The 18,114-nt window shown below is 50.9% G+C and overlaps 2 protein-coding genes across 11 annotated transcripts in view; one reads left to right on the top strand and one right to left on the bottom strand.

Moving 5' to 3' along the window:
• The window catches only part of CCM2L (CCM2 like scaffold protein), an 881,881-nt gene that overhangs the window by 195,070 nt on the left and 668,697 nt on the right, over positions 1-18,114 (top strand). The window lies entirely within an intron of this gene.
• Positions 1-18,114, bottom strand: part of NOL4L (nucleolar protein 4 like) — a 135,041-nt gene that overhangs the window by 4,823 nt on the left and 112,104 nt on the right. For all 10 annotated transcript variants that reach the window (XM_083507404.1, XM_083507401.1, XM_083507403.1 and 7 more), the window contains 5 exons: positions 6,565-6,836; positions 4,369-4,554; positions 3,849-4,040; positions 1,488-1,610; positions 893-1,094 (listed from right to left, as the gene is read on the bottom strand). In XM_083507404.1, coding sequence (XP_083363530.1) covers positions 893-1,094; positions 1,488-1,610; positions 3,849-4,040; positions 4,369-4,554; positions 6,565-6,836 — 975 coding nt within the window. The remainder of the gene's footprint in view (positions 1-892; positions 1,095-1,487; positions 1,611-3,848; positions 4,041-4,368; positions 4,555-6,564; positions 6,837-18,114) is intronic.

Here is an 18,114-nt window from a genome sequence, read left to right as displayed (position 1 = left end):
GGAAAGTGCCAAGCAGAAGAAGGCCTGAGGCCCCAGGGCTCTCCAGCAGAGGAAGGGCCAGTGCCCCCCAAGCAGGGTGCACTCGAGGACCCACAATCTTCAAGGAGCAAAACGCATCATCGCCCTCTCCTCCTCTCACTCAAGGGGATTAGGCTTCAGTGGCTGGAGCCCAGGGTGGGATCTTGCTTCAGAGTTAAGAGGCATTAGGAAGGGATGAGAAGCGTCAATCCCAGAGAGGCATCTTTTGCGGCTCCAGAAATCACATCCTTCCAGCGAGGGCAAGCTGGGAGTGAGAGGAGGCCAGAGGCCACTGAGGGAGGCACACCTCACGACAGGCACTCAGCGGATCCTCCCCCCATTCCCAAAAACCAACCGGGCAAGATGGTGGGAGGTTCACACTTCCACGTTTTGTCAAAGGGCCCCCAGAGTCTCCCGTTCCTGAGGCCAAAGGCACAACGAATGACAGACGCACAGGGCGAGGGGCTGCTGTGTTGGCTCACGAGACTCTGGCCTGGACTCACCCTTTGAGGGCAACACCTTGAGGGCACAGCAGGGCATTCTTCAGCCTGAGGGCTGCATGCGCTTGCGGGGGACCTTCCACAAGCCACAGGCCAGCAGTGAGTGCGGCAGACACAAAAGGGGGGGCAGAGTCACCCCACACTTCCTCTTTTTCTCACATGCACACGAAACATTCATCGACTCCATTCTCTTCCTGGCCCCTTTCTCTCTTTCCCCTTCTCGCACCCCTCCCCTCCTCAACTGCCTCGTTTCCCCACAGCAATTAGGCTTTTTAAAAGCTCCCCGTGGCACCAGTGAAAGCTTTCTAAAAGCATAATTGGCGGCGGGGGGGGGGTGTTGAGCCAGAGCTTCTCTCCCCCCCCCCTCTGCTTACCATTACTGTGATTCCCTGTCTGGAGCGAGGAGGCAGGTTGCAGGCTCCCTCCAAGGCTTCCGTAGCTCCGGTAACTGTAGTTCAGGCTCCCATTGATATAGACGGGATCTTGGGAGAAAGAAGAGGCTGGCAGTGTGTAGGACGAATGAGTGATGGCGGCTGAGTCCCGGGAGTGCTGCTTGTCCAGGGAAACCGGCTCATCCTACAGGGGAGGAATCATAAGAGTTGCAGAACTTGAAGGGACCACAAGAGTCATCTAGCCCAGCCTCCTGCAATGAAGGCGGCTCTTTCCCAACAAGGGGTGCACCAGTCGGGGGGGGAGCGTGCCTGGCCTCAGGCCCCTCCAGCCAGGCAGGGGCTGAGGGAGACGAGGATCACTTTGAGCCAAATACCCAGAGGCCTGTTCTTTCCTCTTCCCCCCCCTCCCCACTGCGCATAGTGCCACACCCATTGCCTGCTCTCGAAGCCACAAGTGGAACATGCAGTCTGCACCGCTTGTGAACAGGTGGCGATGGGGCGAGAGCAGGCACAGCACCCCCAGGGCACAGAACCCTGTGCCCAGCGCCAAACCAGAGGTCAGCTCCAGGGCCCGTACCTGTGACGTTTGGTAGATCTCCAGCCGCATTCTTTTGGCTGCTTTCCGCGTCTCGCTCTCACAAGCGGCTGCCAGGATGTTCTCGGCCATGGCTGAGGTCAGGTGGGGCGGGGTGGGCCTGGTCTGGGGACACATAGAGCCGGGAATGTCAGCCGTCGGACAAGAGGGTCAGGGGTGGGCAGGCAGACCAGACAGTCAAAGGAGAAGAATCAGCAGCTCAGGGAAAAATGAATGGTTCTCTATTAACATGCTTATATCCCTCCTTTTGGCCTCCAAGGATGCTTAGAACACATCAGTTAAGAACAACCAATTATCCATAAAGAAACCAATTAAAACCCAAGAGGTAAAATTTAAGGGTGCTCGTTCAAAATGCCAAGCCACGTAACAGGGAAGGAAAACCGAAGCAACTCCAAAGCAGGGCACAACAAAACAAAAGGAATGTTAACAATGCGCTGAAAAGCCCATCAGGCATTGCAAGGGAGGGAGTTCCACAATCTGGGTGCCATGATAAAAAAAAAGTCCCATACTGGAACCCCTCCAAACTCCTGGTGACATGCTTGGTCCCAAACCATTTAGGGCTCCCCCCACTTTAAAACAAAAACAAAAACTTTTCCGGCTTTAAGGACACTTTACGTTTCACCCACAAGCAAACCAGAAGCCAACAAAGATCAGTGAACACCAGATAAAGCAACATGCGCAGTATCCACAGCCACAGCCTTGCCTGCTGTATTTTCAGCAACTGACGTTTCTAAGTTTTCAAAGGCAGCCCTCTGTAAAATGTGCTGTAGCAACCTAACCTTGATGTGATGTGACCTGGGCACATGAAACAGTGGCAACATCTATGATTTCCAGGAAAAGGTGCTGTGCCAAGGCATTCTTAGCCACAGCTGCTACCTGGTGGCTCTCCAGGAGCAAAGGCAGATCAATCAAATGTTTACCAACCATTAACAAAGTAGAACATATGAAGATGTACAAAAATCAAAGCCTCCGTAGAATCAGTGAATTATTCCCAGGTGACAAGTTGGAAACAAACCACTGTAGTGGGTCAAGGATACATTAGAATGTTCACATATATATTGTCACCTGTTTGGTAACACATTTATTAGATCCATCAAGGAAAACGCTCAAAAGAGCCCCCAAGGATCTTCCAGGAAGCCGCCTCATAAAAGAGATAAATTATGCTTTCTCTAACCCCTTGATAAAATATACAGCAAAGGTATGTAGGAGAGACTGTTTCAAATTCTAAGTTTGAAAGGACAGCACCTAACATGGCAGGGAACTACGGCAAATCTGCCACCTAGGATCTTAGAGGATAAAATGTTAAAACATGCCAACAAAACTTCTCTTCTGAACTTAGGCAATGCTAGAAAACTTAGATATGAAATACAGTTTGCTAGAAGCAGGGGTGTAGCAAAGTGGGTGCGGTACGTGCAGCCCGCGCAGTGTGTCCTCACTGGGGGGGGGGTGTAACAAAATGGTGGGCGGCACTCACCGTGGGGCGTGCAGGACTCCCGAGCCACGCGTCTCTCCTGGGAGTGACGCAGTGGCTGGAGCCACCTCAGGCTCTGTGCTGCCCCAAACAGTCTGCCCATTCTCTCCCCCTCAGCTGCAGGGAAGCAGGCAGACTCCTCACCCCTGTGGGTGGCTGGCCCCGCCCCCAGGCGCAGGGCACGCGTGCCGCCCCAGGCGCCCAATCGGCTTGCTCCGCCACTGGTTAGGGCAGACCAAGTCACAGCTGATGGCTGTCATGTAAGTGACCCAGAAACCAGGTCAAGAGAACTCTCAGTGAATCTGTTTCTAACAGCAACTTTGTCTTGACTAGATGGTCTCAGCTTCCTACAAAAATCCAATCCATTACTGGACTCAAGCACCAATTCAAGATCTCCAAGCATTCCCAAAATAAGATGCAAAACAAGACTGTTGCCAGCATTTGAGTGAGACCACACCCTAATTCTCCAGACAAGCTCTCCCAGAAGTTTCACATAGTGGTGGAAATTATCAACTGCTATGGGGCCCCATGACCAAAGCCCACAGGACCTAACAGCAGTCTCCCTGCACACACACCCCCCGCCCCATCCCACCCAGGTGACTCAGCAAGGTCAGTGGGAAGGGTCAGAGAATGGAGGATGCCCAGGGGAGAGAGTGAGTTGGACAGGCATCCCTAAGTGGCCAAGTCTTCCTTATCATGGCAAAAGCGTGGCGATGCCATCCCACAGGGCAATTACATAGACTGGGTCCAGTGAGGCTCATATGAATGAGGAATGGAAGCAACAGGGGTTGGGATGGCTCTCAACTATCTTAGGAGAGGAGAGGAGATGCAGAAGGAATTGGGGATAATAATAATAATAATAAAAACCTCACCATCTCCATGCCATTCTTCTTCATGCGGCGGCAGGATTTGAGGTAAGTGCGGATGCGCTTGCGAGCTCGCTCCTGGAACTCAGGAAACTGCCTGCTGCAGGATTCAATGATGGCCTGGATCTTCTCTTTGGGCTGTTTGGAGATGGGAACCATGCGGTCCAGATTCTCATCCACAAAAAGGCGTACAAACATCTGCAGAAACAACAGGGAACATAGGGAGCTGCCTCACACCTGAATGGATCGTTAGCCTGCCTGGTTCACAATTGTCTGCTCCAGTCCAGCGAGGGTACCAGGCTGGGAGAGGGTGGTCTACTTTGGCAGCAGCAGAAACTCTCGGGCAGAGTCTACAACACCAGTTACCACAGGTGGGTTAAAGCAGGGGACAAATCTGTGCGAAAAGGATGGGATTGGCCGTTGAGCTGTAGTCCCTCCCCTCTCACAGGGGAAAGGAAAGGTGCAGCCATGCTACTGAACCATGTCTCCCCCCCATATGGCTACCCATACATAGAGCTGCCCATACATTGAAGGCCTTTAGCCGCTCTGGGTCCATTCCTTCCGAATCGTTCATCTTGTCGTTGTCCTCATGGTCATCGTGCTCGTCGTCGTCATCATCAGCGGCTGGAGCTCTGCCCACAGTCAGGTCTTCAGGGCAGCCGCTGACCTCGGTCTTGACGGAATCGTAACTGCCAGAGCTGTACGGAGGCGACTGAGGGAGGAGACAAAGAATCAGCACTTTGAACCGCCCCCCTGGCTGCACCGTCTTGCTTAGCCTTCTGGCGGCTCACAGATCTCTAACTTTGGGAGGGCTCAGCCTTGGTTTCTACACTGTCCAAATTTGTGGGGGTGGAGCGGAGAAAGGAGGCAGAGGGCTAAAATGGGACGGAGTGGGGCACAACCACAACACTCCTACAGTGAACGCTTTGGAAGATCCAAGTCCACACCCCTTGCTAGGAAAACATTCTTCAAGAAACAGATAAAAGTTCCTTTAATCTTTAAAGAGGGTTTCAGAATTTTCTTTAGTGTGTAGGAGTGGCACTCTTGGCTTGATTGGTGTCAGCTGCAGGTGCAAATAAAGGGAGGAAGTTGCAGGCTGCAATTTCGGCACAAGGAAATCACACACATACACACACAAAGTTTATACTGTGCTGGATATAGAAAGAATGTACTGGGTTCCTTCGTTCTCAAACGTCTTGGTTCTCAAACAACTTGGAACCCAAAAACTACAAACCTGGAAGTGTTCCAGTTTGCAAACTTTTTTCGGAAGTCACATGTGCTCTGTTTGGAGTGTTACGCTTCTGTTTGGAGTGCCACACTTCTGTTTAGAGTGTTACGCTGAGGTCTGTCTGCTTTTGCTATTTATTTTGCATTTTTGTGGCTCTTTTTTATTTTTTGGTGTGGGACTGTGTGGGACCCAGTTCAGCTACTGATTGATTGTGTGACTGCAGTACATTGTTTACTCCTTTCATTTTATGGATCAATGGTCTCATTAGATAGGAAAATTCATGTTAAATTGCTGTTTTGGGGGGTTGTTTTTAAAAGTCTGGAACAGATTAATCCATTTTGCATTACTTTCTATGGAAAAGCGTGCCTTGGTTTTGGAACGGACTTCTGGAACGGATTAAGTTTGAGAACCAAGGTGCCACTGTAAATGGTTTGTATATATTAGGAACTGAAACACTTGTGCAACCAGTCAAGAAATAAAGAAGCTCTTGACTGAGGAATTTGACTATGACTACTCTTCTTGTCCTCTGCCTCCGGGGGAAAATCTCTGCTATAAACAGTGAGATGAGGCTTTACTGAGGTGCCACCACACAAGCGGGAAAGTGCAGCAGAAGTTTGTGGGCGGTAACCTCTAATACCCCAAAATATGGGTCAGTCTGAAGTGTCCTCTTCTTTCCACCTTGGGGAGTTGAGGACAGCCGTGCTGGATTAGGCCTAGCATTCTGTTATCAATGCTAGGAAGCACACAAGGGAAAGCAGGAAATTGAGCCCCCCCCCCCAGCTGTTTGTTCCAAGCAGTCACAGAAAGGTTCAGCCACCATGAGGACCAGTCAGCAACTGCGAATCGCCCAGAACCTTGGCGAGAGCTCTTGCCCATGGAAATCCCCTTTCTGTGAGTTCCATAAAGCAGAGGGTGCATTCATCTCACCATGCTCTGGTCATCTGGCCATTCTCTACAGACGCCATAGGGCTCCACTGCTGTTTTGGCTCCCAATGGGCAACCATCGTTTATTTCTGCGAAAAGCTCCAACCGCACAAAAGAAGGGCCGCTGGGCCAGGACTCCCAAAGGCCGGTGACTCTGCTTCCTTTCTGTCCTAAAAGGAAATGTTTCTGGCCGAGATAGGACTAGGAACAAGGCCCTTGGCTTAGGAAAATTTGCTGGCACTGGTCTGAGTGTAGCTGGTCGGTGGACTACGGTGGCGAAGGAACACAAAACGTGGAGTGCTCTAAATTTAACGCAAGGCTAGGCCACAGGGCCTCCTTATCAGGGTGACTGATCTTCTCCTATTACCTAGATGGGTCATCTGCTCTCGCTTCAGCCTCCACATGGTCTTCTTTTGACTCTGCCACCGTGCCTGTAGCCAGGGGGAAACTCCACTACTGCCACTGGATGTTAGGTGGAGGGACCCTTCCCCTGCCCCCATGTCAGGGGCTTTCCCCATGCCACTGGCTGCTACAGTCACTTTCCACACACACACACACACACACACACACCTCGGCTGTGCTTTTGGCTCCATATTTCGCACGGCTCCGCAGGCCATCGGCGCTGCAACTGTCCGACTGGTAGGAGGGGGTGACGTGGGCAGGTGCCAGCTTGTCGCACAGGTTGATGGGCTGGTCCTCAGAGGAGGCACTGAAATCCATGGGAACGGCAGCTCCATTCCCGTTCATCTCTGGGTAGGCGGCATCCCCCTGAGTGCTGCTGGAGGTGGACGGGTTCAGGGTGGAGGAGCCGTTCCCGCTGCAGCTCTCCGAGGAGGAATCGTCTGCAAAGAGAAGGGAAGGGGCCCCGTTACCAGAAAGACCACAGACCCCAAGATGCTGCTACCGTTGTGGCCCCAAACCTGCAGCCCGCAGCGGGGAAGGGGCAGCAACAGCTCCTGCAATATTGTCACCCAAGGCACAATCTCACTCTTCCCTCTTCAACATCAGCCCCCCCCCCCAAACAAAACCCCAACAATGCCACCCTGAGGCCCAGGGCAGGGCTTTCTCAGTGGTAGCTCCCAAACTGTAGAAGGGGAAAGCAAACCTCTTTCGCCCACCTTCTTCGGAGGGTGAGGGTGTGCATGATTTGTTGCTATTTTACCCATTGCTATTTTATGTTACTTCCATTTATGTTGCATTTACTTTGTGCAGATGTTTTCACCAGAGATATGTATATGTATATGTACATATACATATCACCTTGCCAACAAAGGTCCGTATAGTTAAAGCTATGGTTTTCCCAGTAGTGATGTATGGAAGTGAGAGCTGGACCATAAAGAAGGCTGATGGCCGAAGAATGGATGCTTTTGAATTCTGGTGCTGGAGGAGACTCTTGAGAGTCCCATGGACTGCAAGAAGATCAAACCTCTCCACTCTGAAGGAAATCAGCCCTGAGTGCTCACTGGAAGGACAGATCGTGAAGCTGAGACTCCAAGACTTTGGCCACCTCCAGAGAAGAGAAGACTCCCTGGAAAAGACCCTGAATGTTGGGAAAGATGGAGGGCACAAGGAGAAGGAGACGACAGAGGACGAGATGCCCAGAGGAGGGCAACCAAAATGGTCAAAGGCCTGGAAACGATGCCTTATGAGGAACGGCTAAGGGAGCTGGGCATGTTTAGCCTGGAGAAGAGGAGGTTAAGGGGTGATATGATAGCCATGTTCAAATATATAAAAGGATGTCACATAGAGGAGGGAGAAAGGTTGTTTTCTGCTGCTCCAGAGAAGCGGACACGGAGCAATGGATCCAAACTACAAGAAAGAAGATTCCACCTAAACATTAGGAAGAACTTCCTGACAGTAAGAGCTGTTTGACAGTGGAATTTGCTGCCAAGGAGTGTGGTGGAGTCTCCTACTTTGGAGGTCTTTAAGCAGAGGCTTGACAACCATATGTCAGGAGTGCTCTGATGGTGTTTCCTGCTTGGCAGGGGGTTGGACTCGATGGCCCTTGTGGTCTATTCCAGCTCTATGATTCTATTCTATGATTCTATGATGGGACAGTGTTCTCGAAGCTACCAGCATGAGTTTGACCAAACTGCAGGAGTGCCTGGCGTGCTCTGGTCCATGGGGTCACGAAGAGTCAGACACGATTAAACAACTAAACAACAACATGTATATGTATTTGCATGTTTTAAGATCTTGCAAACTGCCCTGTGACTGTATGGTGAACAGGGTGGTGCAGAAATATCAAAATGAACAAATGTGGAGATAATACTGGCATTTCTTACCAGGCAAATATTAGTGAGATAGCATGTCCATAGTCCTTTAGAATTACATGCCAGTTAGTTCCCTGCCACTGAGACTCAGTCCCACCCCCACTCACTCCGGTCTTGTACACCTGCCTTCAGGCTCCCAAGGCTCCCTTTTTATACGAAAGATCATGAAGTGGCGCAGAGGCAGCCAGTGTGGGGCTCCCTAGATACTTTAGATTACAACTCCCATCAGCCCCAGGCAGCACGGCCAGTGGCCAGGGATGATGGGAGTTGCAGCCCACAGCATCTAGAGGGCAGCATCACACCGGCAGCTCACAAAGGAGTCTGGGCAATTCTTTTTCGGGAACTTCCATTTCCCAAAGGACTACTGAGGATGACATGGAAGCCGGCAACGTTAACCCCTTGCAAATGACCAGAGTGCCTGGGGACAGTCAGGCTGCATATCCACAGCAGTGACCAGAGGAGGAATGACCACTGGGAGGAGCGCAGAGAGAAGAAACACACAGTGCACCTGTGGCAGCAAAACCAGGCGCCTCCACCTGCAACAAAACATGTCTCTCCTGTATCAGTCTCTACAGCCACAGCAGGCGCTGTAACTCCAACAGTTCGACTTCACCCTCAGAGGCACACTCTTCCGTTGTCTCCTGAGAAAGACGGATGCCAACCAACTGAGGGTGAAAGCGCAGGAGGGGGAAAAGGTGAGAGCCAAACGTCAGAGCTCTCCCTGTGGGCAGCTTTGAAAGGATGCCTTTCGTACACACTGGTGAGAAGATCCTTAAGCCGAGAGAGAGGAAGAAGGATGGCTGCTTGCGGTGTGTACACTCAGCCCTCTTTGGCCTTCAGTAAACCAGTTTGGCAGGTTTATTCTATTGTTTCAAGAACTTGGAAAACCTGCTTGACCAGAGGTGCTGGAGTGAATGTGTGTGTCCTCCTGTCCCGTCCCCGCCCCCCCCCCCGCCCCCCGCAGTGGGATAGGAAGCTTCACTCCAGTCACTTTCAGCACTCTTAAAATGGATTGTCCACAGTGCTAGCTATGGGGGCAGAGATTCAGAGCGTGGCCCTTCATTTCTCTGCAAGCCCACCCCCTCCCTTGCCTTCCTCAACACATCTCTGGACTGAAAATAAAGCGGAATCCAGGCGCCTTGTGTTGAGGGTGCAGAGGCAACGACAATGCCTCTTGCCACTTAGCAAGGAGCACAGGATGCCTGAGCCTGTGTGTCTGCACCTGATGCTGGAGGAGCTCCTCTGGTCCAGCAGAGGGGAGCCAACGGACTTGGCTGCCATTGCAACTGTGGTCACAAAGCCAGCCTGCCAACGCGTGGCCCTGGGCAAAGCACTCTCTCGGCCTCAATCCCCCAGCTGCAGAACGAGGGCAAGGCAAACAGCGCCTGCCATCTCCCATCTTTCCCATCCCATCCCACCCCACCCAGTCTGCGGATGTACCACCTCCCGCTCCTCCTCCCCCCCACCTCCCACCGTTGCCAGGCTCTGCTGCTCCCCTGGTTCCCATGGAGATCGCCTACGTGCCTTGCCTTCCCCCCTCAGACACATTTGTTCCAGCCCTGGCATCCATCATAGAGAGCAGGTCTCCCTGCCTGCACAAGCGCAGGGGCCAGGCAGCATTTCGCACGCAGCAGCAGGCTCTGCCTCCTTACACACTTAGGCACCCAGCAGCCCCTCAGCAATGGCACTGTGCTGCCTCTTCCCAAACCATGGCTGTGACTTTTGGCACCAGAGAAGGGCATGGCCTTCACCACCTCCATCCACAGCAGCTTAACTGGGAGATGACATCCCAACCTCTTGCCCTCATGCGCAGCTCTGAAGAAGGTGCAAACACGCCATGCACTCATTCATCCTGTGCTTGCTTTCTCCACGATCCAAATCAGGTGCCAGTGGGCAGTCTCTTTTTACACACGCGCAGCCACCTGCTGTGTTTCCGGGCACAGCCTCTTGTGGGGCACATTGCAACACGCACCCTTCCCCACCAAAGCCTCCTGGCCGGCCCGCCCATGCCGCCTGCCACCACAGCAGATCCTTGGATTTGCGAGGTGCTGCAACTCTGCGGGGAGAAGGGAAAGGGCAAAGGCCTCGCAGAAATCTGCTTCCTGCACAGGCCGAGCACTGGGTGCTGAACAAAGGAGCTGCAGATGGCAGCCCCCAACTTCCTCTTGCTGGCTTCCTCACCCAGGTGGCAGGACAATCAGGGTCAGGCGGCTGCTGGTGGAGAAAGCCCCGCATCCTTGTGACAGACGGGGAGCTGCAGGGGGGGGGGAGCAGGGAGGTGTGGCTGCTCTCCTTCCTTCTGCCTGCCCGCCCTCCCCTGCAATCTACAAGGAAGCTGCGGAATGGCTTCCCTCGCCAAGGCCCTTCCGTCCTTCGCAACAAACAACACTCCGTGGCACCACCCTGTGATCAAGATCTCGCTGCAAGCGGCAGACAGGAGCCACTTCTCCCTGCTGCTCCCCCCGAACACACTTCACACCCCTGGCATCTCTGCCCAGCTCTCCTGTTCTGCCCAGGTGCCACAAGCCCTTGTATTCTATCCAGAGTCATTTCTGACACGGATGAGAATTCCTATGCCATCCGTCGGTCACTGAAAGCCCTTGGACCACGAGTTTAAGAGTACTCAAGCTAAACTAGGCTAAGCAATTCTGAGTATGCACTCTGGGTGATAACTCCACCTCTCATGCCTTCCTCCTCTGGCTGCAAGGCGGAGCAGGGGGAGGGCAATCTGATTATGCACAGGAACACAGGAAGCTGCCTCGCAGGCATATCTACCATTTCACCATCCGTTGAGGGTATGGAGGCCTGGTCGGAAGAGACATTGCATGCCTGGAGATTGCAGAAGCAGAAAAAGACTGGACCAGTCTTCCCCAGTCCGGCTCCCTCAACATGTTTTGAGTGGCCGTGCTGAGACACCAGGTTGTGGCACCAGGTTGTGGAAAGATGAACTAGAGCACCACACAGCCTGAACTTCTGTTATCCATTAAGAGCTGCTACTGACCAAGATGGAAGCAATACTTCCACATTAGACCCTGGTCCTTCACTGCTTTCTTTGGAGGGGGAATTTGGGCTTCTCCAACTTTCTCGGTAGAGAAGGTGGCCGCTACCACAGATTCTACAGCTGGGTATGCCAGATACTCAAAGTACTGGGTGAGGGCAGAGGCATTGCCAGAGACATTGCTGGAGATCCAGGGGTGCAGCGTTCAGCACCTTCACTGTCCCAAATAACTGCAATGGCCTGCTTGTACCTCTGAGCCGCTCCTGGAGAGAGGCACCTTCTCCCTAGAGCCTCTTAGAAATCCTGAACACAAGAGGACATTTTCATGTTTTGATTTGCGCATTGTAAGATACAGCTGGTTAGAAAGAGAATCGGTATGAGAAGAGTCCCACTTGCATATGAAAAATCCACGGTCAGAGCCCTCCTTAGCCAGGAACATCAGTGCACAATGTGCCTTGCAGGCAGACATACATACGCGAGTCAGATGGGCGGAATACACCTTGCCAGTACTCTGGCCTAGTCTCTCCACCTCTCCGCCAGTTCTTGCATGGTGTGAATTGCTACCCGCTTTGTCACACGTTTCCATTTTGTGCCTGGTGCCTGCCTAGATCCATTGGGCATGGGGGATCTCCCCACTCCCGCCAGCATAGTTCCTGTAATGGGGGCAGATCTCTGCCAGTGAATGGAGAGAAGAAGGAGGGCAGGAGGGAGGGGAATAGCCAGCCTAGCAGTTTGAGAGGCTTTCCCTCCCCCTGTTCTCAGCTCCTTCCCGGAGGGAGGCTCCCAGCTTTATCCAATGATGCCTCTCTGAAGGATTAAGGAGAATTATTCCTGGCCATGGAGGCACGAGCTGCGCACCAGGCTGCTGTGCAGGGAGCCCAGGCAGGCATTGCCACAGCAACAGAGCCTCTCCTTCTGCGCCTGGCCAATGGCAGGCCTCCCCAAAGGCCAATGGGAGAAAGTGTGCGCTGCCTCGGGACCATCCTTGCTGCCTGCTCCTTGGCTTCTCCCTGGATTAGCAGCAGCCCCTGAGCTGCCGCTGGAGCGCCAACAGCACATGGCAGTGAAAAGCTGATCTAGTCCCATCCACTCTCTGCAGCACAGGCCGGCAGGAGAGAGAAGTTTCAATGGGCCCCTTTCCCTGCAGAGCTGGCTCTCTCTCTCTCTCTCTCTTTTTAGAATAATATTTATTAGTTTTCCAAGAAATTCAACACAACACTACAAAAAACCATAAAGGAAAAAACAACATACAATACAATACAAAATAAAAAAACAAACAAAACAAAACAAAACAAAACAAAAACCATTTAATACACAATCCAATTTCAACATCTTATCTTTCTTTCCCTTATTTCCTCGACCTCCTCACGCCTCCCTTTTTGTATTCCACTTCTATTAATTGTTTCAGCAATTCCTTTCCATCTTTCTCTGTTTTCTATCCTATAATTGTCTTAACACATTCTAACCATATTTTCCCCTTTAAAGCTCTATTAATCTATTTATACTTAGTTCCTTATAGCATTTCTACTAAAGCCATATAACGGAGCTGGCTTTCTCCACCGACAGCAGAGGAAGCAGAGATGGCTTGTTTCTAATGGCAAGGATCACAGAAACGGATAAAGAAAAAGACCAAGGATTGAACTTGCTGGGATTTCTTTCCCCGCCCAAGGACTGAGCAGGATCTCATCCCCAATTGCCCTTGAAGTCGGACTCAGCCGGTTAGAGCGTGCTGCTGATAACGCCAAGGTTGCAGGTTCGATCCCCGTACGGGACAAGTGAACATTCCTGCATTGCAGGGGGCTGGACTAGATTATCCTCAGGGTCCCTTCCAGCTATGACTCCATGAAAAGGATGCCTTACCTTCCAAGCCTTCCAGGGCATGGCTGGCTGGGGGGAGAAGAGCAGAGGAGCTTTTCTAGATTAATGATAATGAACTGAAAGATCCCTGTGCAGGATCCTGCCCCCCGCCCCACACACCAGCCTCTTTACTCCATCCATACACTGCTGTTATTTCTATATCACTAGTAATGTACATGGATGATTCGTTTATATGAGGTTATATACAGAGCAACAAGCAAAAGTCAAGGCCCTGCCTTGGGGAGCGTACAATCTAAGCCTATGCTTTGAAGTGGGGGTTTTGGGTGAGAGAGACAGAGAGAAAGAGGGGGAAGAAAACAGATACTAAGGGGTAAATGAGACCCACAGTCCTCCCACTAGCCCCCAAAGCATTGTGGGGATGGGGGAGGCTATAATGAAGTTTTCACATTTATTGCTGTGGCAGGTGTGAAAAAGGCAAATTGCATGTTGGGGATGATGAGGAAAGGGATTGAAGATGGACCTGTCAGGATTATAGCACTGTTATGCAAATCTGTGGTGAGACCACACTTGGAATATCCCATAGAGTTATGGCTGCCTCACCTCAAAAAGGATGTAGCAGAGCTGGAAAAGGGCAAGCGGCGGGGTCAAGGGGCGGAAGCAACTCTCTTGGGGGAAATAGTTGCGACATTCGACGCTTTGTAGTTTAGAAGAAAGGCGAGCAAATTCTGATAGAAGTGTGTAAGAATATGAATGGTGTAGATAAAGAGACATTTCTCCCCCCATCCCCCAAAGTACTAGAACCTAAGGGGGGCATCCAAAGGAGGTAAATGTTGAAAGATTCAGGGCGGACAAAACAAAGTGCTTCATGCGGCGCACAGCTGAACTATGGAACTCACTCCCACAAGATGTGATGGGGGCCACCAACTTGGATGGCTTTAAAAGGCAGTTAGTCAAATTCACAGACGATTAGGCTGCCAGTGGCTACTGGCCACAACTGGGGTGTTTTACCGACACCGTCAGAGGCAGCAGGCCCCTGAACGCTAGTTGCTGGGAATCACAAGTTGTGGGAGTGCTGCTGCACTAAGGCCTTGCATATGGGCTCTCCATAGGCATCTGGTAAGGACTGGAGGAGACGGGCTTGTGGCCAAACCCAGTGGGACCCCTCTTATGTTCCAAGCCAGAATCTGGGCTTTCTCGTCTGAAACTGTGCGGGTTTAAAATGCAATGTTTCAATATGCGCACCCAAGCACACGTCACTCCCTCCCACCAGGTCAAGCGAACCTAAATAACTTACCCCAAATAAGGAATGTTTGCTAATTGGCATAAGTTATTCATCTTCAAGAATTAGGCACTGAGTCCTTCCCCAACCATGGTGAACACAAAGAACTCTAAAGACTGCCTTAATTATTCTGGATTGCTGGGGCCTGAACTGCCCCCCTCTCCCTCACATATCCAGCCTCAGAACTGAAAAAGGTCCCATATCCTGTGCAAATCCCATTAACCAGTCATACTGGGTTGCTTCCTATGTTCAACTGCAGCAGCTACAAAGGGCTGAGATTATAAGGAGGGTCTGTCTGCTGGATCAGACCAAGGTGGGTCCCACCAAAACCAGCTTCCTGTTCCAAACAGCTGCTAGCCAGATGCTTCTGCAAAGCTCATCAGCAGAGCATGATCAGCCTTCCCATGCCGTATGCCCCCAGTATCCAGCAGTCAAATAGAGGAGGAACGCCTCAAAATACTGGCTGCCAAGCCTGGAAGCTCTCAATAGAGCGATCCTCAGAGAATCTGACTTTTTAAGAGCCGCCAATGCTAGCAGCCATCGCTTCACCGCATGGCATTTTACTCCACGAATTAAATTTGTGTCGTGTCAGTCTGCTCTGAACTGCAAGAGGTCCCAAGTACTCGTATTAAAGTGGGAGCATCTAGTTGCCATTTATAAAGAAGAGACATAGCATGGAGGGGGAGGGGCAGTCCGGATCCCCACCCCCACCACTGCAAAGCCCCTCCTCGTGCAAGCACTTTGGCCCAGCAAGGGGTGGGAGTGGCAACTGGGAGGAGGGAAGGTCAAGGGCAGAATCCTCTCCTCCACCCGCAAATGGCTTTTTCTTTCATTCAGAAACAACCACTGGGACTCCCATGACGTGCATCCTCTTGGAGCATGTGCTTAGGCCAGACTCCTTGTCCTTCCCTTAGGTCTCCTCCAGCATTGATCCCTACCAAGCCCAAATCACAGGGCCCCGTACAACAGCTACGACTGCTCAGAAGCTACAGTGAGGGCAACCCTAACCTTGTGAAGAATACAGAGAATGCAAAGATTAGATGGACTAGGAAAGAATTTAAGGAAAGGAAGTGACTGAAGAACAGATGTAAAGGTGAATTAGATAACCAAGAGACATGTGGTGAAAGTCTTTTATAATATTTTAACGAGGATTTATATATCGTAATTGTCAAAGCTGCTTCCAGATCCTAGCTCACAGAGGATCACGCTAGCCAGCGGCCACTTGTAAAAGTATTTTATTGAGTTACAGTTTCCATTCTCAAGCTGCTGCGCGCAACTCTACGTCTTAAGGGTTAGACCGGCGAAGCTCCGTCTGAGTCTCCGCCCCCTGTGCACCAGCTTAATACCCTAGCCTTACTCCACCTTTTCCGCCTGACTGTTCTTCTCTGGGTCCCTCTGCCCCCCGGGGTCTCTTCCTTCCGGGATTCTTCTGACGCTGACCCCCCCGGACCCTCCTGTCTCCTTGCGCCGGGCTTTAGGACCTGGCTCCCTTTCCGGGCTGCTTACTGCGCCACCTTCCTGTGCATTTGAACTTGGCGCGCGCGCCCAACCTTCCACTTTCCGTCTGACCGTTTCTTCGCTCCCCAATGGAGGTGTGGCCACTCCTGACTCGTGCCCTCCCTCCTGTTGTGAGCTTCCAGTGCTTGATCCCTGGCGCCCTTCCTCTCCCCTGCTCTCTGTTGGTGACGCTGGTCCCGATTTCCAACTGCTCCCCTCTGAATCCCCTCTGGCCCTTTCTTCCTGGGGTGTCCCCCTAGGCTCCCCCCTTGCCCTGGCCACTGGTGCTCCTTTCTGTGAATCCTCTGATTCACTGGAAAGACTCGGAGATCTCGGGTCGTCGTCATCACTCATCTTTTCTTCTGCCTCCTCCCCCTCGCTCTCTGTTTCCTCCCTTGCCCTTGCCTCTGCTCCTGAACCCCTGACAGTAATGTTTGAAGTATTAATTTGGAATAATCAATTACAAAAAGTTTTTTTCCTCTTCATTCTTTTTCTTGTTTCTTTCTTTTATCTTTCGTCTTTCTTCTTTTCTAGTCTGCATTTTGGAAAATTCTGTAGGTAAATGTTTTAATGTATGGTTATGTATTGTTTCTATTTCTTTTTTTCTTTTCATTTTTTTGGTAACATTTAATAAAATTTAATAAAAATATTAAAATTACAGTGAGGGCAACCCTAATTTTCCACAGACTCAGCGACTGGCATCTCCAGTGGACCTCCCACAGTCTGCATACAGCCACCTGGCTCAGCTGTTCACCTGCACTGACAGGTGGGGAGGGGAATTAATCCCTCCCCCCTTATTATTCCACCGCTTTGGCCTCCTTTTCTGGTCAGGTGCAGTACGAATTCTCCCCGTCACTGCTTGCCAGACAAAGACTGGAAACTGGCTTATCAACTGTCTACATGGTGGAGTTACCACTGTTCACTCACACCTGTGCAGAGGGAGGGAGGGAGGGAGGGCAGCAGGTGATGTGGTCCTGGCCAAAGAACAGCTGGTGGTGGCACAGGAGTGTGGGGAAGAGGAATCGAAGCCAGACTCAGGGTGGACTGAGGAGCACCACAAGCCTGCAAGGAAGAAACCACATGCCTGTTCCATGCTGGCCATCTGCACTGACAACTGTAAGAGCAACCCACAGTTCTGTGGGCTGTACACCCATGTGCAAAAATCCAACTTTGGGGTGCTGCTAAAACCACAGACAGGCCATTGGCGGAAATGACTGGCAGAATCCGAGACCAGGGAGAAGAGTTGGTGGAAGAAGATTGGAGGAAATTTAAAATTTATTTACAGAAATATTGTAAAATTTTTGAATGCTGATGACATTGAAATGAATTGAAGGGGTTCTAGCAACAAAGTAAAATGTAAGATGGGATTGATAATAGATAAACTAATAGTACATGAATTTGCTGAACCAGTTTTTAAAAGGGATACAAAAAAGGGAGACGTGAGGAAGTCAGGAAAATAAGTTAACTAAAGATGAGAAATCAAGAAGAGGGAGTTTTGTTTTCTTTTATATGTGTTTTTTCTTCTTTTTTGTGTTTAATGTTTGTATTTTGTAATTTTGTATTTTTCTGTTTTTGTATTTTTCTGAACTTTTTTATTGATAAAACCTAATAAAATATTAATAATAATAATAATAAAACCACAGACAGGCCAGGTCTGTCTTTCAGTTTCGCCACAGGCTCCAAGCCATGACAGGCTGCTGCCACTCAGGGAATGACTGCATCTTCTAAGGGGCAGTGATTTGGCAGGTGGGGAAGAGACAGACAGAAAGACAGGAGAAGAGAGACCGCCCTTGTGCTGGGAGTGCTGCCTTTAACACCAGAGACACCTGCACAGCCTTGATGGGAGGCTTAACAAAGGGCGAGGGGTCTGGAAACCAAGCCTTATGAGGAACAGTTGAGGGAATTGGGTATTAGCCTGGAAAAGAGGAGACCGAGCAGCGATATGAGAGTCATCTTCAAATATCTCAAGGCCTGGCACTTGGAGGATATCACCTAGAGGCTAAGACCTGAACCAATGGGTGCAAGTGTAAAGAAAGGAGATTCAAACTAAGTATCAGGAAGAGCTGTCCAACAGTGGAGCGGACTCCCACTAGAAGTGGTGGACTGTCCTTCCTTGGAGGTTTTTAAGCAGAGGTTGGATGGCCATCTGCCGTGTCTGATGTAGTTGAGATTCTTGCATTGCAAGGTGTTAGACTAGATGACCCTTGGGTTCCCTTTGAACTCAACAATTCTATGATTCAAGCCCATGGCACATG

This window comes from Podarcis liolepis, assembly GCF_965112155.1.
Source record: "Podarcis liolepis genome assembly, chromosome: 6".
Lineage (NCBI taxonomy): Eukaryota > Metazoa > Chordata > Lepidosauria > Squamata > Lacertidae > Podarcis > Podarcis liolepis.
Note: the sequence above shows the minus strand (reverse complement) of the source record. Positions and strands in the feature narration are given on the sequence as shown.